We start from the raw sequence: 26074 nt of genomic DNA, 5'->3' as shown, positions 1-26074 counted from the left end.
TGGAATGATCTCCTTGCAGAGATAAAACAGTCAGATTTCCTAGAGACATTCAAATCCAGACAAAAGATGCATCTATTCTCCCTTTCGTATGACTTAGCATGCCAGTGTAGTGTGTAACTATGCTTCCTCTCCTTTTAATTTATATTATTAGCAATGGAACAAGTTTTGGCCTCACTACATCTAAATTCTGGGTCTGTTAGTGAAGCATAGGGCTAGCCGCCAGCGAACACCTTAGTAATCCCTCAGGTGTAGCTACTTCTGGCAAACTTATTCTGCTCTTTTTCTCACTGTCAGATGCACTGACGAGGCACTGTCGAGACCTTCGACGGATGCTGGCCCTGCACTCCAGGGTACCAGACTAACCTCAGGATGCCCTATTTGTTGCAGCAAAGATTGACAGTCCTACCTCTTCAGGACCTACCTGTGCTAGACATGGACAGACATAGATTAAAGACCCAAGATGGACTGCTTTTTAATTTCAATTAAGGACTCTGTTTTTGTTGCTGTTCTGATTTTTCTGTTTCTGTTTTTCTGTTTCTTCTGTTTAGACCTTACCTCTGTGAAGCACCTTGAGGCAGCATTGTTGTGATTTGGTGCTATACACATAAATTGAAATTGAATTGAAACATTTGCTGACAATGTTGTAATCATTGCAGAATCAGTGGAAACATTGATTGCAGCACTTGAGAAGCTGAGTGAGGAATCTGAGTGTGTGGGTTTATGATGGTCTTGGATCACGTTTATAGGGCCTTACATCCATAGCAGGGGTGGTGGCCAAGTGGTTAATGTGCTTGGTTTCAGTTCAGAAGGTTCTGGGTTCAAATCCCACCCCTGCCACTTTTCTCCATGTAATGTGGAGTTGCGTCAGGAAGGGCATCCGGCGTAAAACCTGTGCCAAATCAACATGCAGATCCACCTTGGATTTGCTGTGGCAACCCCGAGTGCAAACAAGGGAGCAGCCGAAGGGACTTACTTTTTACATCCAGTGACTCCTTCCCGGATCTGAGTACGCTTGACACCAGAGTCTTGTCGTGTGAACACTGTGTACTGTACTTGAGCACAATTCAGCAAACTGTGTTTGCATCCACTTGAAAAAGTGGATGCAAACACTCGACTATGGTGTGTGCGTGTGTGTGTGCGTGTGTGTATGGTTCACACATGGTGGGAAAGCAAACTACCCAAACCAGGAAGTGGGCTGCTATTTAAGATGTGAGGTAATTACTCTGCAGCAGTCTTTTTCAAACATAACAGTGAAAGAATTTCTCTGTTCTGCTGAAGAAATTAAATGTTTGCTATAAATATGGGCTTCCAAAAGCAAACAGTCACAACTGAAAACTGGACATTACAAACAAAAGTTCTGAGATTTTTTGGAATAATTCAAGAGTACTGCATTTACATGCACAAGGGTGAAGAAGAATAATACAATGTGAAGCTGGCCCTGGGAGGAGTGGGGGCAATTGTCCTCAGGCACAGTATGAAACAGTCTAATATGAAAACACCCTAAGAGTGTCAGTGGCTTCCTGGAAACAGCCATGAGAAGTGTATTTTTTTGTGGTGAAAGTGGTGAACTTGCAGAAACATTCACTTACCTCAACTGACATTCATGTCTCTGGGTCCTTGGCCTTTGATATGGAGAGTTGCCTGGGAAGAGCTTAAGGAGTCGTGATGCCGCTGGACAGAGGTGTTTGTCAATGCTGACACCTTTACAGGAGAGCGAAAATCCAAGTCTTAAGGGTCCTGGTGCTTCTTGTTTCACTGTGTGATTGTGAGTCTTGGATGCTAACAAGTGACCTGAGGTGATGACTAAGTGTCTTTGTTACTTAGTTTCTTCTTATGATCTTTGGAAACTGCTGGAATAACTTTATGTAAAAAGAAACAAACAAAAAAGGTTACTTTGGAAGATTCTGATGAGGAGTATGATTTGCATTGTGAGGGTTCATCAGCTACTCTACTGTGGTCATGGGCTATGGTTCTGTTTGAATGATCCAGCACGCAAGTGCCTGAGTATTGAGGGCCCCATTGGCTGTAGAATGGCAGGGGCATGCCTACATTTCACCTGGTTTTGGCAAATAGGTGCTTATTCTCGAGAAGTTAGGATGGATCGGTTGGTTTGTATGCATATGCAAAGATGAATTCATCATTATACTGAAGTATTCGTAAAATTGTAAAGGTAGTTGTAATGCTATAACTGGTGACCCCAATGCAGAGAATCACAATGATGGTAGTGTAAAAGCTGGTTTATTGTACACAGTTCCAGAATTCTGTATGTGAGTAATCAGAATCAACAGTCCACCTAGCTAACACAGAACGTACTTGCGACGTTGTTTGGAGGTCACGGTTTAGTTGTATCGGAAAGAAAATCTTCCGTCCAAGTTTTGGCAGCTTTCTACTGCAGCATTCACTGGCTAGAGTCTTGTAACATTTGTTTCCTTCATTGTGTACACACTGGTGGAACACATGCAAAAGATAATATGAATGTATTAAGAAAATGTGTTCCAATCCAGCAATAATCTTTTCACCGTGACTACGCTATGTAGATAACATTTACATTTTTCTCGTGGTAACTCACTTTTTTAAATGTATTTATTTTTTTTGTAGGGGCATTCAAATGGGGTTATACACAGATGCGCACATAACTGGTGCTTGAAATTATTGATACACAGCAGAAAACACAGAGATAAACATTTTCCCTACAGCCTCACTGCTTTCCTCCTATGAAGTGCTTCCCGTGTGTTTTATGCTGTGCATAATTTATTTTGCGTGATTATAATAAGATTACAGCAACATTATGTCAAAATGGTGTAGCAGATTTTTGGGTCCATTGGTTGGTAACACTCTAAGTAACATCCCAGCAATGTTTTGGAGAGTCTACAGATGAGTCTACACTTTAATGCAGCCATCAGTGAATGTTTGATTGCTAGCCGGGCACAAACACAAAAACAATTCTGGCAGAGGCACTCTGAGAAATTGGTTGCTTACGTAGGTGAAGATCAGGTCCATTGGCAATCAGTCCAATCAGCAAGTGAGTACTGAAAGAGAGCCGCAGAAGAATGATCCAAAATCACAGGTCGAGGTTCAGCACACAGAGATATTAATAAAGGGACCAAATCTGGAATTGGCAGACCAACCTCAGAAAATGCGTAATGACAGTGTCGGTAACATAGAGGCAACTATGGAAAACAACGCCAGCGAGCGAGGCATTATACTATGCAATCTGGCAAATTAGTAACATTAACATTATAACAGTCAGCAAACAGTTAATCGTGGAAGTGCAGAAATGCGTGAATCTGGAAACTTGTGAACAGGAAGTAAAACCACACAGAAGAAAACACAGAGATGTAGAGTAAAAGCACAAGAAATAATTAAGATGGAGGAGAATCACAAGAGAAGACGAGATGATATCTAAGAGGAATCACTGGAGTGCATGAAGTAGAATTAACAAATATGGGAATCACTAGAGATTGCATGGAATAATTAATACGGAAGGGAATATCATTAGAAAGCTATGAAACAACACGGAGTAATGATACACAGGCAATGGAGTTACCCAGAGCCCGGAATAAAACACCAGAAATGTGACCCACGACAACAGTATTTATTATGCTGAAATCTGCCTTCGAACTGTAGCTTGATTGTGATTCCTCAGTTGTAAATTGCTTTGGATAAACGTGTCAGCTACGTGAATATAATCTGATGTGGGCGGAGAATTGTTCAAATGACGTAGTGCTGCTTAACATGATTGTAAAACCCCTGTTTTAGTTTTTGCTGTTAACATGAATTTGATTGAACTCCTTACTAACCATTGATGCAGAGGTTTTAAAATGCCTTCCAAATAGAAGAACACAGAAGAATTCAGTGGTTGGAATATAGACTCTTCATTACTTCATAAGACAAATCTTCTAATTTTATAAATAGTTTACAACAGCAAACTGTTTGCATGAATCATTTTAATTTTACCTTTGCTTACATAGATACATTTTAACTCTAAATTCCATCTATATCATTCATCATATTTATATAAACTAGGATTTATGTGCAGTTCTAAACAGGAGATGCTTAACAAGTGAGTGATTACCTGAAATTGAAATGACCACAGGAATATCAGTTTGAATGATGCCACTTTGTATCACAAACCCCTTTATGACAGCATTCACTTGAAGCCCTACTTCGGAAAGGAATTCCAATTACTTTTTTCTTTTATTTATAATCAGATCAGTAAATGTGCGTAATCTCTGTTTGTTTGTACTTTCTGTGGAGGTGGAACAGCAACAAAATAAGAATCAAGAATTCTTTGTCATTATGCATACACGTAACATTTTGTTAGGTAGCCCCCAGATTAAAAAAGGCACAAGAACTTTAAAGAAGTACTCTTATGCTGCATTCACACCGGGCACGACGTGAGCGACAGCAGCGTCAGGTTGCCATGTAATCAAAATGGAACGGCGTGTTTTGGTGCCAAGTCACGCAGCGCGACGCGATGGACGTGAATGAAGCGACGTGAGTGAAGCGATTTTGAGCGATTCGCGCATTTGTGGTGCGATACTGCGTCGCATCACGTTGCGTTGCCCTCCTCCCCAAGTTGAAAATCTGAACTTTTTCGTCGCGCCGCGATGACCAATCAGGGACTGAATATGTAGTGACGTGGAGATGTCTGGAGTTTGACTGAAGATGTGAACATGTCTTGTATCTGGTAGCAGCCTGTGAGCAGGACTTATGTCTCTTTTGTCCTTTATTTCACAATTATGACAGAGTTTTTGGAGCGAGCAGCAGCCCCACAGCAGCGGGGAGGGGAGTTTCTTTTTCTTTTTATTTTACGTGCGCGCGAGCGAATCGTCCATGGAGATTATTTTACTTATTAACTACACAGATGTATAATAAAACAAATGGTGACTGGTTTCTAAAGACAATTATGACAGAGATTTTTGGGAAAGAGCGAGGAGCAGCCCTGCAGCAAGCAGCAGAGTTTCTTTTTTTTCTTTTTAGGTGCACGCGCGAGCGAATCGTCTGTGGAGAACATTTTAAACCCCTGGCAAAAATTATGGAATCACCGGCCTCGGAGGATGTTCATTCAGTTGTTTAATTTTGTAGAAAAAAACACATCACAGGCATGACACAAAACTAAAGTCATTTCAAATGGCAACTTTCTGGCTTTAAGAAACACTATAAGAAATCAGGAAAAAAAATTGTGGCAGTCAGTAACGGTTACTTTTTTAGACCAAGCAGAGGGATAAAAATATGGACTCACTCAATTCTGAGGAATAAATTATGGAATCACCCTGTAAATTTTCATCCCCAAAACTAACACCTGCATCAAATCAGATCTGCTCGTTAGTCTGCATCTAAAAAGGAGTGATCACACCTTGGAGAGCTATTGCACCAAGTGGACTGACATGAATCATGGCTCCAACACGAGAGATGTCAATTGAAACAAAGGAGAGGATTATCAAACTCTTAAAACAGGGTAAATTATCACGCAATGTTGCAAAAGATGTTGGTTGTTCACAGTCAGCTGTGTCTAAACTCTGGACCAAATACAAACAACATGGGAAGGTTGTTAAAGGCAAACATACTGGTAGACCAAGGAAGACATCAAAGCGTCAAGACAGAAAACTTAAAGCAGTATGTCTCAAAAATCGAAAATGCACAACAAAACAAATGAGGAACGAATGGGAGGAAACTGGAGTCAACTTCTGTGACCGAACTGTAAGAAACCGCCTAAAGGAAATGGGATTTACATACAGAAAAGCTAAACGAAAGCCATCATTAACACCTAAACAGAAAAAAAACAAGGTTACAATGGGCTAAGGAAAACCAATTGTGGACTGTGGATGACTGGATGAAAGTCATGTTCAGTGATGAATCTCGAATCTGCATTGGGCAAGGTGATGATGCTGGAACCTTTGTTTGGTGCCGTTCCAATGAGATTTATAAAGATGACTGCCTGAAGAGAACATGTAAATTTCCACAGTCATTGATTATATGGGGCTGCATGTCAGGTAAAGGCACTGGGGAGATGGCTGTCATTACATCATCAATAAATGCACAAGTTTACGTTGATATTTTGGACACTTTTCTAATCCCATCAGTTGAAAAGATATTTGGGGATGATGAAATCATTTTTCAAGATGATAATGCATCTTGCCATAGAGCAAAAACTGTGAAAACATTCCTTGCAAAAAGACACATAGGGTCAATGTCATGGCCTGCAAATAGTCCGGATCTTAATCCAATTGAAAATCTTTGGTGGAAGTTGAAGAAAATGGTCCATGACAAGGCTCCAACCTGCAAAGCTGATCCGGCAACAGCAATCAGAGAAAGTTGGAGCCAGATTGATGAAGAGTACTGTTTGTCACTCATTAAGTCCATGCCTCAGAGACTGCAAGCTGTTATAAAAGCCAGAGGTAGTGCAACAAAATACTGTGATGTGTTGGAGCGTTCTTTTGTTTATCATGATTCCATAATTTTTTCCTCAGAATTGAGTGATTCCATATTTTTTTTTCCCCCTCTGCTTGGTCTAAAAAAGTAACCGTTACTGACTGCCACATTTTTTTTTTTTCCTGATTTCCTATAGTGTTTCTTAAAGCCAGAAAGTTGCCAATTGAAATGACTTTAGTTTTGTGTCATGTCTGTGATCTGCTTTTTTCTACAAAATTAAACAACTGAATGAACATCCTCTGAGGCCGGTGATTCCATAATTTTTGCCAGGGGTTGTATTAATTAACTACACAGATGTATAATAAAACAAATGGTGACTGGTTTCTAAACATAATTATTACAGAGTTTTTTTGGGGGGGAAAGAGCGAGCTGCAGCCCTGCAGCAAGCAGCAGAGTTTCTTTTCTTTTTTTTTATTGTTTACATGTGCGCGCATGAATGGGACAGGAGGTCCTCAAACTGGGTCCCGCAGAGGTGGAAGGACCGCTGAAAGCAGCTGTCATCCAGACGCAGCTCCTGCAGCAAATAATGAAATTCCCCGAATTGGGAACCTCTCATGTTTGTCAGCTTTCCACAACAACTCCCTCCGTGTGATCAAGGTCCGTCATGTTAACTTGACTGACAACCGGAGCTGGCGAGCGGAATGGAAGCTCCTCCTCTTTGATGACGCACCGGGGCTAATTTTTGCAGCAAAAGCAGAGCGTCACACCGGGCGAAGGAGGCGCGTCCGTCGCCACGCGACCCCTGTGAATTTGTAGCATCTGATCACACCCGGTGTGAACGCGCCATTACAAACACACTATAAATATGTGCAATAAGGAGGTATAAGAGATACTAGCATGTTGCCCTTGGGAATCCACAGGCCCTAGATTGGCTAGTGTTTATAAAATAGGTAGCTGACATTTTTCAAGGGTGGTAATACAACCCCAATTCCAATGAAGTTGGGACGTTGTGTAAAATGTAAATAAAAACAGAATACAATGACATGAAAATCCTCTTCAATCTATATTCAATTGAATACACCACAAAGACAAGATATTTAATGTTCAAACCGATAAACTTTGTTGTTTTTGTGCAAATATTTACTCATTTTGAAATGAATGCCTGGAACACATTTCAAAAAAGTTGGGATAGGGCAACAAAAGACTGGGAAAGTTGATGAATGCTCAAAGAACACCTAATTGGAAACAGGTGAGTGTCATAATTGGGTAGAAATGGAGCATCCCCAAAAGGCTCGGCCATTCACAAGCAAAGATGGGGCGAGGATCACCACTTTGTGAACAATTGTGTAAAAAAAAGTCCAGCAGTTTAAGAACAATGTTTCTCAACGTTCAATTGCAAGGAATTTAGGGATTCCATCATCTACAGTCCATAATATAATCAGGAGATTCAGAGAATCTCGAGAACTTTCTACACATAAGCGACAATGCCGAAAACCACCATTGTTTATTGGTTAGCTAAAATTGCTAATTTCTCCAAAAATATTTGTCATATCAACTTTCCGTTTTAGCATTTTTCATCCTTGACCCAGCCAAACAGCGAATGTCAGTTCTCCCCGGGTTTTGCATGATCGAAGCCATACACATGCACACACACACAGAGGCCACTTGGCTATTATAATATAGATAACAAGCGACATATCAGCAACAATGACATTGGAAAACATGGCAGTAAACCTGCAAAACTGAGATTTTTACAATGATGTTTCATGCAGTTTTGCATGTGTGAATTTCCATTGTGAAGTTGTATTGCATTATATTTGTTTTAGCCTTGTCAGGCCTAAAATATGCTTTATTCTCTTTAACTGTGTACCGAAATTAATTGTGTGCTAATAATGTCACTATCAGAAATTTGTCATATCTGTCTGTTCTTCAAATGAACTTCTTGTTTATGCAGTAAAACGGAACTGTCAGTTTTTACCACCTTGAGCCTAATAGTTTTTGCTGTCACTACAGGTCATGTGACATCATGGTCAAAGTCTTCAAAGAACATGGGCACCAGCAGCACATGGGTCCGCCACCAGCACAAAAAACCTTCAGAGGTAAGCATGGCAGGTTTGGTCACCAGATATTATTGTCTTTCATGGAACATCTTCTTTTTGGTGATTTTAATGTCACAGTTTTTAGTGATTTTACTACTTCTTTGTAGAATTACTAGATTGGGTCAGGTGTCACCATTTATCTGGTCCCTTTGGGAATACTAGTGATAACTTGAAGAGCAGAATTGGTCACTGGTATAATTCCATGAGTTTGCTCTGGTTGGCTGTGGTTTCTGGTGAGGCTTGAGCTGGAACGTTGTCACCGGGTTGTATTTTGTGCAAAAGGGTTTGGTTCAACTTTGGAGATATTTTTGGAGATCACCTCATCTCAAAAGACAAAAAAAAAAAATACTCCTTTCAAAGCCAAAAAGAGAAGATGTTACAACATTTGTGGTGGCATTAATTTCAAACATGAACCAGTAGTTTAAGTTTTGATGGTGAACTCACTAATTCAGTTTATCGCATTTATCAACTAGGACAACAAATTCAATGCGAGCATAGGCCATGTGTGACATTCAGTGTTAAAATCACCATGCAGGAGCAGAAACCTAACCTTCTCTTATTTGGTGTGGCTAAGGAAGGATGTGGCCAAATGTTCAGTAGATGTGGTGTGTGATCCCTACAACCTGAAGGTGTAGTTATGCATGCTTGTTGTTCTTCTACAAACTACACAGCCCTAATGTATAACTGATTCATGGTGTCACCACATGTTTGGAAGACTGACAATCAAACAACACCACATTAGTGTTTGTAACTGAGATGAAATTATCCTGTTGAGCTCCACTCTGAACCTTGAAGTGCAGTTATTAAATCTAATTATACAGACCCAATCTTAAAGATGGAGTTAATGAAATCTGGGAAAAAAAAGTCTTAGATCTAAATAATCCTATTTGAAAAGGCGGTGGAACAGAACACAGCTGTATCGCTCTTTAACACTGTAGTGTTCAGTAAATATCTGAAAAATAATGAAGGCAGCATTAGTTTCCCACTGCATCACTGCTGACCACTTTTTGTTTTTGTCTTTGTGGCTCTGATGGCTGACTGATGAATGTCCTCCTTTTCTCCGTACTGATTGGGGGAGCCACATGATGAATGTGAAACCACCATGTGTCCTTCCAAACAGAAGGGTCACAGTGATGCAACACTGAAGAACCACAAAAATAATTTGCTGTCCACTGCAACCGGAGCCAAACTTTTCTTGCCAAACAGAATTCTGCATTTTCGACAGCCGTCACTGTCACTAACAGCAAAATTTTGTCACTTATGTATGGATAGGTGGTTAAAGTTCCAGGTTGGAACATTGTCATGACAAGTGACAAGGATTCATATTACCACCCCAATCAACAAATTCCTGTAATGCAGTGAGAAAATAATGCTAGACAATCCATCCAGTCTTCCAGTATGTCCCATCTCCATTGAACCCCTTAGTGGCTGTGTGTATAAGTGATGGATGGTAATGTTGTCCAGTCATCTTCAGGGAGTGACAGACAAGCTAAAGCTTGGTCTGAAGGAATCTCTCCCATCAGATTCAAATAAGGGATGGCCCATCTGGTCATGTTTAAGTCATCTCAGGATGGTGGATTTGGCAATGCAAAGCTCTCTTGCATAAATGGTGATACATTGAGCATGGACAAACTGTGTGTGATTGTGGGGAGGAACAGGCAATGGAATGCCTGCTGGTCTGTCTCCATCTGCCAGAACCCTGAACCAGAAAGACCTGGAAATGTTAAACTGCCAAGACAGACCTTGAAATCTACACTGGACTGGTGTAGTGTACTGACCAGACAAGAAGAAGAACATGCTTCCATATGTCCTGTAAGTTGGTGTGTCTGGTCAGCAATTTGAACTGTTGAATATGCAATTATAATGTAGTTTGAGAAGGAAAAAGCAATCTTCGCATGTCTGACTCAGGTGAACAAAGCGCAGGGCTGTAGCACAAGTGCAGGCTAACCGCATGTGAAGGCCGTTTAAATACAGCTATAATATTGGGCTACTGAATAGGATTTAAAAGCTTTACACACCTTCTTTATGCACCAAATGCAAGTTTAGGCTAAACATTCTCTAGAGACGAGTTATTATTGTTACCAGCAGGACACACAACTCATACCCAAGGGGAGTTATCTGTAACGCTGAAATTCACCATTTCTTTAACTCTCTTCTGGGACCCTCTGTGGTCCTTGATTAAAGAAATGCCGTATATCCATATTTTAGTTCAGCATAGTTGTTTTTTCCACTTGTCACTTTTTCACAGCTAAGTCCAGTAGTCAACAGTCTACACATATCAATTCCATTTTATGTTTACGCTTTACCCAGATCATTTCACTAACCAATCGTATCTTTCACAATTATTTTAGCCAAATTTGGATAAAGCACATTGTGTTTATCAATATTATTATTATGGATCATCTATATTGGAAATTTGTACAAATTGTAATTATGGTAGCCTGCGATTAGTTTTATTTTTTGTGATTGGCCGGCGGACAAGGCACCCTAAGGCCCTCTAGCAACTGATAATGTAATAATGGCCAATAATGTAATACCTGCCAATAACATAATAATTTTGGCCATTTTAAATGTAATAAAGCCAATAATGTAATAACTTGACAATAATGTAATAACGTTTTTGATCCAATAAGGTAATAACATTTTGCCAATAGCGTAATAAGTTATTACATTATTGGCTGGTTATTTCATTATCGGCACATCCTTTGAAATGTAATAACTGCAGCCAGTAATGTAATAATACATAAATAGGACTGCATTTCTTTTTGTAGTTTTTGTGCAGTTTGGATATTGTGGATGGCATAGTCCTCATATTCATTCATTTAAGACTGTATTATGCAGCACTCTCTATCCTTAAATATGGTTGTAAGAGCCAATTTGAGAATTATTTGTTGTACAAAATCTATATTTAGAATTTTTTTTATTTGCTTACATATGTACATTCAGAATTCCATGTCAGTTCCTCTGTTTGATGTTACATTGTCAAATTAATTTAATAAATGTATTTATTGGAAAACATTTTTTATTAGAACATTTCTCTTTCTCAAGGGAAAACAATTCAATTCTCACTTAAAACTCAAAACTGCATTTAAACAACTGGAATGCCATTACCAGGCCCTATATGGCACTTAACCTCAATATACAACACAGAACATGAACACTCATTTAGAAATGTAAAAACGGTTGAGTTGAACTGAGGGGAAAATCATCGACATAAAATTGACATTACTTCTTCCAGTATATGGCCTTAACTTTGTACTGCCCAAAAGCGACATCACCAAGAAGAATCCAAGCTTTCATCCGTCATCGTCTGTCATTGCCAAATAGCTGTCTTATTCATATGCTTAGACCATTTATGCATCCAGCAGCCTTGTAGAGCTTGATAATACTAATGGAACAGTCATCTTTTTTGTCCAGTAGTAGACTCTCTGCAAGTGATTCTCTTATGTATAGGTTGGGATGACAAAGACTCGATTGAATGTCCCAAGACTCGATTGAATGTCCCAAGCATTGACATATCTTGCTTGAGAGAAAATACAGTGATTCTTGATAAGATCTCTGAAGGTAGGTATTGAACTCTATGCTCATTGCCAGCATTCTCAACCATGTCAAGCAAAGGGTTAGCTATAGACTGAGCATCAGCATTAGGTAGAAACCCTGGTTCAGGCAGAGACAGAAGGCCAGGTTCATCATCAGGCTTGTAAAATACCTGCAATGGAATTAAAGACAAAGTTATTCCCTTTTTCAACTCTAAACAGTAACCTGCAAAGACTTTGTATACAACAGACAGGCCCAACGTACTGTTAAAGTTGATATTTTGTAGTAAAGCATGCTGGTGAACTCGGTAAATTAGTATACATTGTTCACTAAGCTATTATTTTGTCATTAGGGACCTACTTTTCATTTTTATATCAGGTTTAACTACACTTCAATAATACTTAATATAATTATAACCTACAGATACATATATATAAACATCAGCTCATTCAGCTGTCTTATTATAGCAGATATTTTCTTGCAACAATGCGCTCAACTTGTATTCATACAAAAGAATAAAAGAACGCAACTGCAACAATATCTATTGAGATAAATTATTAAATCTATACCTAATACATCTTATTACACTAGCTATTCCTCTGGTAACTTTAATGATTCTCAATTATATAAGAATTTATTGTGTCACGGGGGTAACAGCTCTAGCAGGGGACCTCGGACTTTCCTTTCCTGGGCCACATTGACCACCTCTGACTGGGGGATCCCGAGATGTTCCCAGGCCAGTGTGGAGATATAATGTCTCTACCTAGTCCTGGGTCTTCCCCGGGGTCTCCTCCCAGATGGACGTGCCTGGAACACTTCCCTAGGGAGGTGCCCAGGGGGCATCCTTACCAGATACTTGAACCAGTTCAGCTGGCTCCTTTCAACGCAAAGGAGCAGCAGCTGTACTCAGAGCTCCCCACGGATGACTGAGCTTCTCACCTTATCTCTACGGGAGATACCAGCCAGACTCCTAATGAAGCCCATTTTGGCCGCTTGTACCCGCGATCTAGTTCTTTTAGTCATGACCCAACCCTCATGACCATAGGTGAGAGTAGGAACAAAGATTGACCAGTAGATCAAGAGCTTCGCCTTTTGGCTCAGCTCCCGTTTCGTCACAAAAGTATGGTAGAGCGTTGCACCAATGATGCACCGATTCTCCGACCAATCTCACGCTTAGGCATGGGCCGGTATGAGATTTTGGACAGTATGATAACCATGGGCAAAAATACTGCAGTTTCACAGTTTCACGGTATTATGTATAGCTTTAAAATGTGCTTTAAAAACATTATGGCTATTTACATATGAAGCGCGCGTGATTCAGGCGCACTAATTGACGCGATGTCTACCCCTACGAGCACTATACCACTGATAAATTTAGAGAAAATACCAAAAATAATAGTCACTCTTTTAAACATGTAGCATCTGCCCCTTGGGAAATATGACTTACTTGCTTAGGGAGAAATGTGAGTGGAATAACATCCGGAACTCCGGAATGCTCAATATTAGCCCACCTTCACCAACAAAGTGCTTGGAATAGATGTATTTGTCCGTCTTGACATGTTTGTGCGAGAAATTTCGTCGACCACAAGCACGACTCGAGTCCACCGCTTGTACTTCTCAGTGATTTCAAAGATGGGACAAAGTTTACTCCTTACATGTAATCCTTTGCTGGTATCTTGAATTGCTCCGCGTCCGACACAGGCCATAGCTATGGTGCTTTGTTGCCACTGTTTTTGGCTTGAAAGGCTATTCCACGGAAAATAAAACAAAAAAGCCGACTTGGTCCTTTAAAACGGAGGGAAAAGTTCAGTGCAGGCTTCGCCTCCTTCAGCCATGATGCAGAGCTAGCTAACGTTAGCTACCACAGCAAATCTGAGGTGGACCTGCATGTTGAATTGGCACAGGTTTTACGCCGTGTACCGTTCCTGACGCAAGTCCACATTACATGGAGAAATGTGGCAGGGTTGAGATTTGCACCCAGAGACATCTGCACTGAAACCAAGTGCATTACCCACTTGGCCACCACCCCTGCGCCAAACAAAACATGATACTATTATATCAATATTATTACCTTATCAGCTCCAGTTGTTACACCAAGCAAACACACTAAGAAAATTATCAAAATTCTAAATATAAATTTTGTACAACAAATAATTCTCAAATTGTCTCTTGCAGCACACCTAAAGAGAGAGAGTGCTGCATAATACATACCCTTGATGAATGAATATCACGGCTATGCCATCCACTATATCTATTTTTGATGAGCAAATGACACAAAAACTACCCAAAAAATTATTTCCAAGAAATGCAGTCCTATTTATGTATTATTACATTATTGGTTGCAGTTATTACATTTCAAATGATTTTTTTAATGCTGTGCCAATAATAATATAATAATATCCAGCCAATAATGTAATAACTTACTATATTGTAATAATTACTATATTGGCTCAAAAACTTTCTTACATTATTGGCAAGTTTTACTTCATTGGCTTTGTTACATTTAAAATGGCCAGAGTTATTAGGTTATTGGCAAGTATTACATTATTGGCCATTATTATCACTTACTGAGGCATTGCTGGGCCGGTAGCATAGATTTACATTTGCACTACCTGTCCATACCCGCCTGCTGTGCATAAACTGATGACATCATAGGACGCAGCCCAAGAACTGTCTACAGAGGAAAAGATGAAAAGGTGAGAAGTGTGTGTTGGTCCCAATATGGATATTTCAGATGATTTTCTTATGGATAGTCCGACAATGAACAACAGCCAAAGCAGCCAGCTTGATGAGGACGCCCTGGCGAATTTGGAGAGCAGCGCGGTACCAGCCAACACGACAAAAGTTAAAGTGAGCCAACTTTTTATCTGCGCATTTGCTTAAATATTGTTAATGTGATTCCACGTGTTGTGTATCTCAGTAAGTGATAATAATGAAAAATAACATGCAGTTGTCGTGCAGTATGCATTTTCTGAGTCCCTCCATCCATGCCCAGTTGTCTGCAATTTTGGGCCTGCGAGGGACTCAGAAAATGCATACCGCCCTCCAAAAGCATGTTATTGTATTATTATTACATTATCGGTTGCTACAGGCCCTGCCCATGACGGGGCCTTAGGGTGCCTTGTTGCTTAGGGTCATATCTCATGTAAATTGTTTGCTAAACTGCTCCCACGTTTTATGGTTCTACTGTACTGGATTGTCCATGTCCATAAACTTTGAAAAATATGCATAGCGAAGGAATGAACTCGGAGTGTGGACAGAAGGCTCATCCCATCCGTATTTAAAATTGAACATAATTGAGGCCTTACTACTCGGGCGGTTTCGGGCGTCTGTAAGAGGAGTGTGTCTCTTGCAGTTTGAAGAGTTTCACTTTAAAAACTGCCGTCATTTGGAGTAAATTGCTTCTACACCTAAAATGACTGCAGAAGGAAGTTTTAAATCAAGAATCGGTGGTGAGATTCAGTCGTGGCAATATTGTTTTCCCACATTCTAAATACTCAAGTTACAAGTGTGCTTACTTTTGACATTTTGGAGCCTCCAGAATAGGGCTGATTTATTTTGTAAAGCATGTCGGCAAGCAGATGTAATTGCGTGTTTTGATAGGGAATGCATAAAGTAAAACGTCCCGCTCACAGCCCTGAACCACCCTGATGTAATGTCATCAGCAGAGCATGTGTCATGCCTGTGCACCTCCAACCAGTTAACTATAGGCTGTCGGAAGGTCCTGTCAGTAATCCGTCTGTGAGTAATTACTACTGTGGCTCTGTGATGACCTGGGCCTCTGCTAAAGAGCCACATTTCCTTTTAAACCACTGGCTCTTTGCATCTCTCTCAGCAGCACTGCTCTGTTGCAGAGCACAAGGCTTTGCAGTCATATTTTGGTAACTGGACAGATGAAATGAAAAAAAAATGAAGGCTGGAGTTGTGACATCTGACAGAAGTTCAGCACAAGGATGTGAAGTCAAGATGGTGCAAATGCTTCTCAACTTGTGTGTGAAAGTGTTCATTTTTATTTGGCATCCTGCCACTGGACATCGTGGGCCTGATTTACGAAAGATTTGCATGTGTAAAAATGTCTGCAAAACCATAGCACTTGCACTCTCTGAATTATTCAGAGAGCACACTGAGGATCACATCTTTCAAATGTGCAAGATAGTCCATATTGTCCATTTAGCTTTTATTAACAAGCAATTTGGATTTTGCACATGAGAACACAAATTTAGGGTTCCTGCAGATCCTTACAAAGTCTTAAAGGGTTTGTCTAAAATGAAGGCCTGAATTTGTATTAAAATGTCTTAAATGAGTCTTTCAAAAGTTTTAAAAATGCCAAGATAAAAGAAGTAAGATTTTATTCATGTTTTCTTTTGACGTTGCATTAAAAATGTCAAAATAAGTGTCAGTGGAAACAAATCAAGGTAGCAGAATAAACAAATTTCTTTTGTTTCTTGATGGGAGTCTCACAACAGAGACACTTTCATCTATCTCAATGTAACGCAATGACAAGGGGAAGTGTGAATTTAATGGAAATGGACTTTTTAAGGAAGGTGTGGCCTAAACTAGGAAAGGGGACTACATTCGACAGCATGATGCATTTTTTTGAAGGAAATGTTTGGGACATGGCATTATGGGAATCAAGGCAATGGAATTCCATATGCAAAGTGAGAAACATAAGACTGTGCAATCGGCACGCCAGTGGACTGGTATATCTCAGTTCTGCTGTGGTTCTGTCTTTGTCTCCACGACACCTCCATCTCAGATACCGGTGTTCTGTCGAGATAAACTCCCCCATCGAGTTGAGCTGCCCGTAGCATAAATCGACAGTTACGTGTGTCGAGATGAACTCCCACGTCGAAACAAGCTACCTATCATGTTTCACTTTCCTTCACTTTATATGTGACTCTTAACAAAGTTAAGCTTAAGCTAAGTTAAGCTTAACAAAGCTTATTTTGACGGGCAAATAAGTGTATAAATTGTTCATCCGAACGTAGTAATGTATAAAAGGTAGTCACTATAGAAAGATAAGTATTCTTAACCTGAAGGCCTTTTTTTTTTTTTTTCTCTCTTTTTTTATGAAAAGACTCTTGTCTGTGGTGGAAAAAGTGACCTGACCCAACAAAAAATTTATTTTGTGGAGATTTTCTTGGGTGTGTAAATAGACCTGAAAATGCACCAGAATGCATCTGAGAATTCAAATGTTTCTGGGGGAGAACCCCCAGACCCCCTGCCAGGGGAACCAGGGCTTCAGCCCCTGCCCAGAAGTTTAAGGTTTCACATCACTGGATGTGTGTGGCAATGAAACATAAAGGAACTCGACATGTCAAACATTTGAGCATTAGCAGATCTGCAATAGAAGAATGAAATGTCCTTGACATATTTACAGTAGTATTGGACTTAGAATCCCCAGTATTGTGACATTTTTAGAATGAAGTTGCTGTTTGCCAATAGCTGACTTGCTGACTTTAGCAGGTGGGTTATCTTCTTGCCTCCTTTGTGGAAAAATCATCAATCAGATCATCCAAGTCCAACTCAGACAAGTTCAGGTTAGTTTTTCATGAATGACAGCATATAGTACTCAACTTAACTCAACCTTTATTTCTAAAGAACGTTTAAAATGATAGCAGTTGACCAAAGTGCTGTACATAATTTAAAAAAATGGGCACCAAGTTACCCCTAACCGTAAACAAATAAGTTAAAAATAGCAATAAATTTGCAACAGGCAATAAAACAAAAGACAAATTAAAATAAAGAGTAAAAAGTAGTAGGAAATAATTTGATTCAGTTTATTTAATTTATACGTATAGCCTCAAATCACAACAAAGCTGCCTCAAGGTGCAACGCATAATTAAGGTCTAACCTTACCAACCCCTAGAGCAAGCACACAGGCAAGAGTGGTAAGGAAAAACTGCCTCTGATGATATTGAGGTATAAATCTCAAGCAGACCAGACTCAAAGGGGTGACCCTTTGCTTGGGCTATGCTACTGACACACTAGACAAATATACAAGAAATTTTGGGAGTCCAATCTGCTTGTCCAGGACAGGAGGCCTGCAGAAGAAGAAACCCAATCCCACCTCTGCATGGAGCTGCACCTCAAACAGAGAGAGAGAGAGAGAAAAAAACAGAATCAGGCAGCAGAAAGATTACAAATAAGGTATAATTTGTCAGCATTAAGCAACAGGAAAAACAGAAGCAATGCTAAGGTGAAATAAAGATGTAGTCCCTCATTTAGGAAACGCCAGAGAAAAGAAATAGTTTTTTAAAGAGGCTTTAAAAGTTTGTAGGGACAGGGATGATCTAATATTAAAGAGGAGACTATTCCAGAGCCTGGGGGCAGCTGCTGCAAATGCTCTGTCACCTCTCACCTTTAATCTGGTTTTAGGCACCTCCAGCAACAGTTGGTCAGAAGACCTTAAGGCTCTGGTTGGGATGTAAAGAAAAAGAAGCACTGAAAGATACACTAGGACCAGGTCATTCAGGGCTTTAAAAACAATTAAAAGATGTTTAAAATCAACACGGTAACATTACGGAAGCCAGTGAAGAGTAGCCAAGACCTGCGTAATGTGGTCGGACTTTTTCTTTCCCAAAAGAAGAAGAGCAACAGCATTCTGAATATAATGGAGGCGGTTTAGAGAGGCCTGATCCAAACCAATGTACAGAGAGTTACAATAATCTATTCTAGTTGTGACGAAGGCGTGGATTACCTTCTCAAGGTCATGACTAGAGAAAAATGGCTTAGACTTGACTAAGCGACAGAGTTGGAAGAAACTTGTTCTAACAGCAGCACTGATCTGCCTATCAAATTTAAAATGGCTGTCAAAAATCACCCCAAGGTTCCTCACAAAGGAGTGAATGTTGGAACCCAGGAGACTCAGGAAATCAGCAGAACAGACTGTGGAAGTGCTCGCCCCAAACAGGATAACCTCCATCTTCGATTAATTAAGATTTAATAGATTAGCACTCATCCATGATTTGACCTCACTGAAACAATGTAGTAATGGTTGCATTGGGTCATTACCTAATGACCTTAATGGGAGGTAAATCTGGACATCATTGACAAAGAAATGGAAAGATATTTGGTATTTCCGATTCCTTTGGGTCTTCAATTGTGATGATGTGGTGTGGTGACCCACAGTAGCCTAAAGAGTTGCAAGTTTTGGCAAAAGTAGCCTCTTCAAGTTTGTTTGGAGGCAGTGTGAGACCACTACAGCTGGCATCAGTTGTCCCGTAAAACTGTACTAATTTTTTTAAATGAAGGTATACAACCCCTGGCAATAATTCTGGAATCACCGGCCTCGGAGGATGTTCATTCAGTTGTTTAATTTTATAGAAAAAAAGCAGATCAGACATGACACAAAACTAAAGTCATTTCAAATGGCAACTTTCTGGCTTTAAGAAACACTAAGAAATCAGGAAAAAAAATTGTGGCAGTCAGTAACGGTTACTTTTTTCGACCAAGCAGAGGGAAAAAAAATATGGAATCACTCAATTCTGAGGAAAAAATTATGGAATCGTGAAAAACAAAAGAACGCTCCAACACATCACTAGTATTTTGTTGCACCACCTCTGGCTTTTATAAAAGCTTGCAGTCTGAGGCATGGACTTAGTGACAAACAGTACTCTTCTGTTTTCACAGTTTTTGTTCTATGGCAAGATGCATTATCATCTTGAAAAATGATTTCATCATCCCCAAATATCCTTTCAATTGATGGGATAAGAAAAGTGTCCAAAATATCAACGTAAACTTGTGCATTTATTGATGATGTAATGACAGCCATCTCCACAGTGCCTTTACCTGACATGCAGCCCCATATCATCAATGACTGTGGAAATTTACATGTTCTCTTCAGGCAGTCATCTTTATAAATCTCTTTGGAAAGGCACCAAACAAAAGTTCCAGCATCATCACCTTGCCCAATGCAGATTCGAGATTCATCACTGAATATGACTTTCATCCAGTCATCCACAGTCCACGATTGCTTTTCCTTAGCCCATTGTAACCTTGTTTTTTTCTGTTTAGGTGTTAATGATTTGATGCAGGTGTTAGTTTTGGGGATGAAAATTTACAGGGTGATTCCATAATTTTTTCCTCAGAACTGAGTGATTCCATATTTTTTTCCCTCTGCTTGGTCTAAAAAAGTAACTGTTACTGACTGCCACAATTTTTTTTTCCTGATTTCTTATAGTGTTACTTAAAGCCAGAAAGTTGCCATTTGAAATGACTTTAGTTTTGTGTCATGTCTGTGATCTGCTTTTGTTCTACAAAATTAAACAACTGAATGAACATCCTCCAAGGCCGGTGATTCCATAATTATTGCCAGGGGTTGTAGATGGTATGTGCATCTTCGCATTCTTTTTTTTCCCCTGAAGGCTGTACTTTGTGGAAGTACAGTCAAATGCTTTCTCATGTTTTCAGTTCACTTTGAGAATGCATTGAAGATGTTTTCACCATGTTACACCACCATCGTCACAACCAACCTATTCTGCATTAAAAAATATAGACAAGAAACATCGGACATAGCAGTGGCTCCAACTTTATAAAAAATTAGGGCTGAAACGATTAGTCGAGTAACTCGAATAATTTGATTACAAAAAATGATCAAGGCAAATTCTGTGCCTCAAAGCTTTGTTTAACATTGTAGTACACATGCCAGGCCTGTGTGTGGCGCTGTAACATCCCCAGAAAAAAAACAGAAGAAGTAGAGCATGTGCATAGGCCGTATAAGCGCTAATCAATTTAGCACAAAAGCTACATCCTTCCAACGCGACACAGAGTAAAATAAATCCTTTTAGGAGAAAGAGGGTCCACGCTGATCATCTGAAATAGCTTACTGTGCGTTTAAAGCGAAGCAGTGTTTCTGTTTTTAAAAAAACACACCGTTTCGTTCACTGGCTGCTCTCTGCTCTACGTGGGGAGTGAGTATTCGTGTGGCAGCTGGCTGCTGTCTCTTTCTGCCTGGTGTGAGCGGCTCAGCACTCCACTCACACTGCGCGAGTAACGGGTCTAGCCCTGGCCACACGGAGAAACAGTCTCTGAAAGACGATCCTCTCGTTCTTCTGTGTTTTGCTCAGACTCGCACTGAATGTTTCGTTTTTTAATTTTCGCTTTTGTGGGCAACACACACAACACTTCACAAACACGGTAACTTAAAAAGAAAAATAATAATAATAAAAAAGTGACTGCGAGGCTTGCATGTTCAAACTCCAGCTGAAATGCATCTACTGAATCACAGCAAAAGAGGGATTTAAAAAACAATCACACAGCGACCCAGTCCACCAACCTTTAAAAAAACAAAACTTAAAAATGGTTAAATTTTACAAGTTGGGGAAAACAAAAAACAGAAAGCCACATCCCATCGCCATGTCAACACAATGTCAAGACTTTGGCCTGACTTTGGCTAAGCTGACACCAGGAAAGATCCAAAACTTGTAAAGATATGAAAAGATAAATAATTACCAAGGAAAACAGAAAGGGTTACACTAATTTTAACAATCTGCGTGATGGCGCAGCAACATTGTGCCATTGCTTTGGGAGATCCCTGGGCTGTTGATGTTGTTTTAAAATGCAAAAGTACTTTTTATCCGATTACTTGAATAATCCATAGAATACTCACTCACTCATCTTCAACCGCTTTTCCGGGTTCGGGTTGTGGGGCAACAGCCCCAGCAGGGGACCCCAGACTTCCCTTTACTATGCCACATTGGCCACCTCTGACTGGGGGATCCCGAGGTGTTCCCAGGCCAGTGTGGAGATATAATCTCTGTAATCCTGGGTCTTCCCTGGGGTCTCCTCCCAGATGGACGTGCCTGGAACACCTCTCTAGGGAAGCGCCCAGGGGGCATCCTTACCAGATGCCCGAACCCCCTCAGCTGGCTCCTTTCAATGCGAAGGAGCAGCAACTCTACTCCTCACGGATGACCGATAGCTGCAGCCCTATAAAAAAATCTTCTTATTTTTAAAAATTAATTTGATCCTAATGCGGTGAGCAAGCATAGCCACATGAAAGTATCATCACGTTTTTTTTTCTCCACAGCTAAGTAGAAGCTGGGCTGTGGATGTTTGGCTGTGGATACTGGGCAGTGCCTCCTGGGACTTACCCAGGCTTCATGTCACACCTAGGTTTGTGTGATTTGGTCTGGCGAACGCACCAGATAGGTGTATGTGACGCCTATGGAGCATCTTGAATGCATCACAAGTGACTCGTGCCTTGTGACTGCTGTGGGGCTCACAAAAAAAACCTCTTTCCATTGCTCCCCTGTGGCATTTTCCCACCAAAGGCAGCTGTAAATAACACCTATGCCACGGGCCACCGTTACTTATTGTGGCAGGTTGTACACAGATTTGGTTTAACAGAGGTGGCGCTTGCTAACAGACGTTGGAGTTGTCTGTAGGCAGTGTACTGTAGGTGAGTTTGTGTGCTTTATTAGATGTGCTGCAGTAACTACAATATCACTGAGTTACCAGTTAGAATGATTATACACTCTTAGCTGTTGGCTTCAGCTCTAAAGATACAAACAAATTTCCTCTTCCTTAGAGAAATCCCTCTTCTGTCCCTGAGGGGATTCTGTGACACTTGTCAAAACACTGTAGCAACATGACCAGAGGCCATTTGTGAAAGTTTGCTTGTCACGTTTTGGTTTCAGAACAGAAGCATGTGCCCAGGGGGATTATTCCAGGTGTGTACTTTTGGGATTTTATTTTCTGTAAACCTTTCACACACAGGGGCTGGAATGTCTGCACTCAAATTTCTTTTCATGTATCATCTACAGTTTCCTTTAAGGGTACATTCATGTCAGCTTTCAGTGTTTTCTAGAACGTTAAGACAGTTGTAACTGTCTTAAAAATATAATAATACTATAAAAAAAATTTTGTTGCAACTTTTGGTGCATCTTTACAAGTTTGGGACCCTTTTTAGTGCATTTATCATAAACATTTCCAGTAGGAATTGGGTCGTTGTGTATGAAATCTACTAGTGGCTCCAAGGTGTTGATGTCACTGTATTTTCCATATATTTTGTACATTATGAGCCCACATATGAAATATCCAGAAGCTTAAGTTCATATTCCAAAAGGTTTTCCTTGCAGAAGAGTCCAAAGAAGGGGCCATAACACTTTTTAACTAAGACATTATTTTCTTGTAAACTTTGAAGGGCCACTTTTCCTTCTGTACTTATTGTCCATTTTAAACTTAAAAGTTTCCTTGGTTATGCAATTCTCAATTTATGTATGTTCAAAGTACAGGATTTATTTAAAACCCAAAAAAAAAAAAAAAAAATTAAATAAGTAAATTTTTCCAGTCCTCTGCCTGACATACCAAGTCTCTGCTGAGATGAAAGGGAATGTGTTTTTGTTTTTATATATATATTTTAATATGACATCATTCTAACATAGAAATCAATATCCTGAATGATCTGTAATATGGAGAAAACTTTGCTCAAAGTGGGTTCCAACTCCCAAATGCATTTTTCCAGGGCCCCCAAGAAGGGAAGGGTTAATTTGAGTGACACTTTGGTTTGGTGATGTCGTACTTGTGGCCCTTCAAAGTTGGCCAAAAAAAAAAAAAGAAGATGCCCATCCTCAAAAACTTCCACACTCTCGTCTTCACACCTAAAACTACCTAATACTTAATATTTTGGATTTTTTATATTGTGCCTATAATCTACTAAATATTTTAAAAGTAGTCTATGAACTGGAGAGATTCTTTGAAAGAGGCTTAATTCTTACAGAACGACCCAATATGGACCCGGTGGTCAGTCGTCATATTTAGAGTGAGAGTTGTATTAATAATCAGAATCTTTGTGCATCTGAACACAAATACAAAATGAAGATATATTGATCAGAATGAAATGGCTGCTTCTTAGCAAAATTTAATTCAGAACGTTATAAGTAGTGTAAACGTTTGATAATCCTTCAGAAAGACAAAATATAAAAAATGACAAAAGCCACTTTTTATTTGCGCTGCTGCACGACCGTAATACTTCTGGAGGGTTCAGAGAAGAGACTTCCAGGGTAATTAAATGGTTCTAAGGCCTTATGATGATCTGACATGCATATTTGTCCCAGACCTGACCTGCACAAAAGTGAGATTCACAGGGTGCACCATGGCACAAAATGCGAAAGGAGTCAAACTGTCAATCTGTCACTGTTTCTCATAATCATAACGAGCACAAGAAGGTGTGTTCACGTGGAATTTATTATACCTTATTCCACCAGCAGCCTAAACCTTTGAAAACATTGCAAATGTGTTGTGCGGTTTGCAGTGTTTCCTGGTTTATTTTGATTTGTTTAGCCGGGTGAGAAACAAATTGGTTTTTGGAACAACACACCTCTCTTTGGTGATTTTGAAAACTTTTGATCCAACAGCAAGCAAATTCAAATGAGGAAATTAGTGCAATTCTTACGACATGTCCCCTTTAAGAATATGTCATGAAGCTGCAACTGTTCAGCAAACATATAACAAAAATAGTTTCAATGTGATTTTAATGAATATTTATCAGCATGCTGTCCAACATTAATGAACAGGAAAAAGAAATACTTAAAAATGTGGGTATTAGATTCAGGATCAGCGGATACCCAACAGTTACTTACCTGGATTGGGCAGAGCGCCAGGAAAATATGACAGGGATACAATTAATTTTTTCTCCACCTGATATTGTGTTTAAAAAATGTTCATCTTGCTCTGCTGTGTCTCTGTGAGAGGTCTCGTGTCTCATTAGATGATTCTATTTGCTTCTGGGAGTTTAGAAATGACAACGCGGCCGCACACACTGTGTAAGCACTGTGGTATTTTTGATTATCTTTCTGGGTTCATGTTTATGTGTATTTTTGTTTATGTTTATTTATTTGGATCCTCATGCTGCAGCTACTCTTCCTGGGGTCTACACAAGAGAGCAATCAAAACATACAATAATCAAAAATGCATCCAAAAATGTAAAAAAAAACAACAACAACAACAAAAAAAAACAAAACCAATCAAATTCCAGTCAAATTAATCATCACATCTGGCCAGTCCATATACACAAAAATGCTTGTCTATAAATGATTAAAAATTAAACCCAGATTGCTCGCTATGTCAACAGATGCCGCTTTAGCAGTTCTTTAAAGAACATTAATTTAAAGTGAGTTCAATGTATTCCAGTAATAAATTCCATTCCTTCATATCCCTAAATATGACAATGTTCTTTATGGCATTAGTCCTGGCCACAGGTAGCGTAAAGTTTCCCACCACAGCATGTCTGGTTATGCATCTATAATTTTCTGAACTGAAAGAGAAATTCCTAAACAAAATACTAGGTAACTTAGTAACAATAATCTTTCTGGTAAAAATGATCAGTGAATATAAAAGTCTATCTTTAACTAACAGCCAGTTTAAATTTTTATGCATAGTAAAGATATTAGTCCCATAACTGCACTTAAGTGCTATAGGAGCAGCTCTATTTTGAATAATCTGTAATTTATTTATCATTTCACCAGAAGCATTTGACCAAACTGCTGGGCAATAATCCAGGTATACTAATAATAATGGTTTAATTGCATAATTCAATGTTGTACAACTTAAAAACCTTGCATGTCTTCTCATAATCAATATGCCCCTGCCCATTTTTACTAAAATATTATTTATATAATTTTGAATCTACCATTACACCCAGCAGCTTAGACTCCTGTACTTGATTTATTATCATATTATTAATTTTAATGTTTAATACAGGGTTTTTCATAATAACACGACAAGAACCAATAATCATGCAGTTAGTCTTTACTATGTAAAACAGTAAACTGTAAAACAGCTTCTAAATCATTGTGTGAGCTTGCTGATGTATAAATGGTTGAATCATCTGCATACATCACTATACTAACTTTATCAAAAATATATGGTAAATCATTCGTGAAAATTGTAAATAATAGTGGACTGAGGCAACTCCCTTGTGGCACTCCACATACTACACTGATACTGAGATACTGTAAGAGATGTATTTCCTCAGCACCTACATTTATAATGACATACCATGCTGTGTTACTGCTGTGTACCTAAATCTACTTTAACTTATACTTTCAGTGCTTAAGTAC

At 39.5% G+C, this 26074-nt stretch overlaps 1 protein-coding gene across 2 annotated transcripts in view; it reads left to right on the top strand.

The window, feature by feature from the left end:
* Nucleotides 1–26074, top strand: part of jade2 (jade family PHD finger 2) — a 647761-nt gene that overhangs the window by 134103 nt on the left and 487584 nt on the right. For both annotated transcript variants that reach the window (XM_034177959.1, XM_034177958.1), the window contains exon 3: nucleotides 8389–8474. In XM_034177959.1, the coding sequence (XP_034033850.1) occupies nucleotides 8389–8474 (86 nt within the window). The remainder of the gene's footprint in view (nucleotides 1–8388; nucleotides 8475–26074) is intronic.

This window comes from Thalassophryne amazonica, chromosome 9, assembly GCF_902500255.1.
Source record: "Thalassophryne amazonica chromosome 9, fThaAma1.1, whole genome shotgun sequence".
In the NCBI taxonomy this organism is placed as follows: domain Eukaryota; kingdom Metazoa; phylum Chordata; class Actinopteri; order Batrachoidiformes; family Batrachoididae; genus Thalassophryne; species Thalassophryne amazonica.
This window is presented reverse-complemented; position numbering and strand designations above follow the sequence as displayed.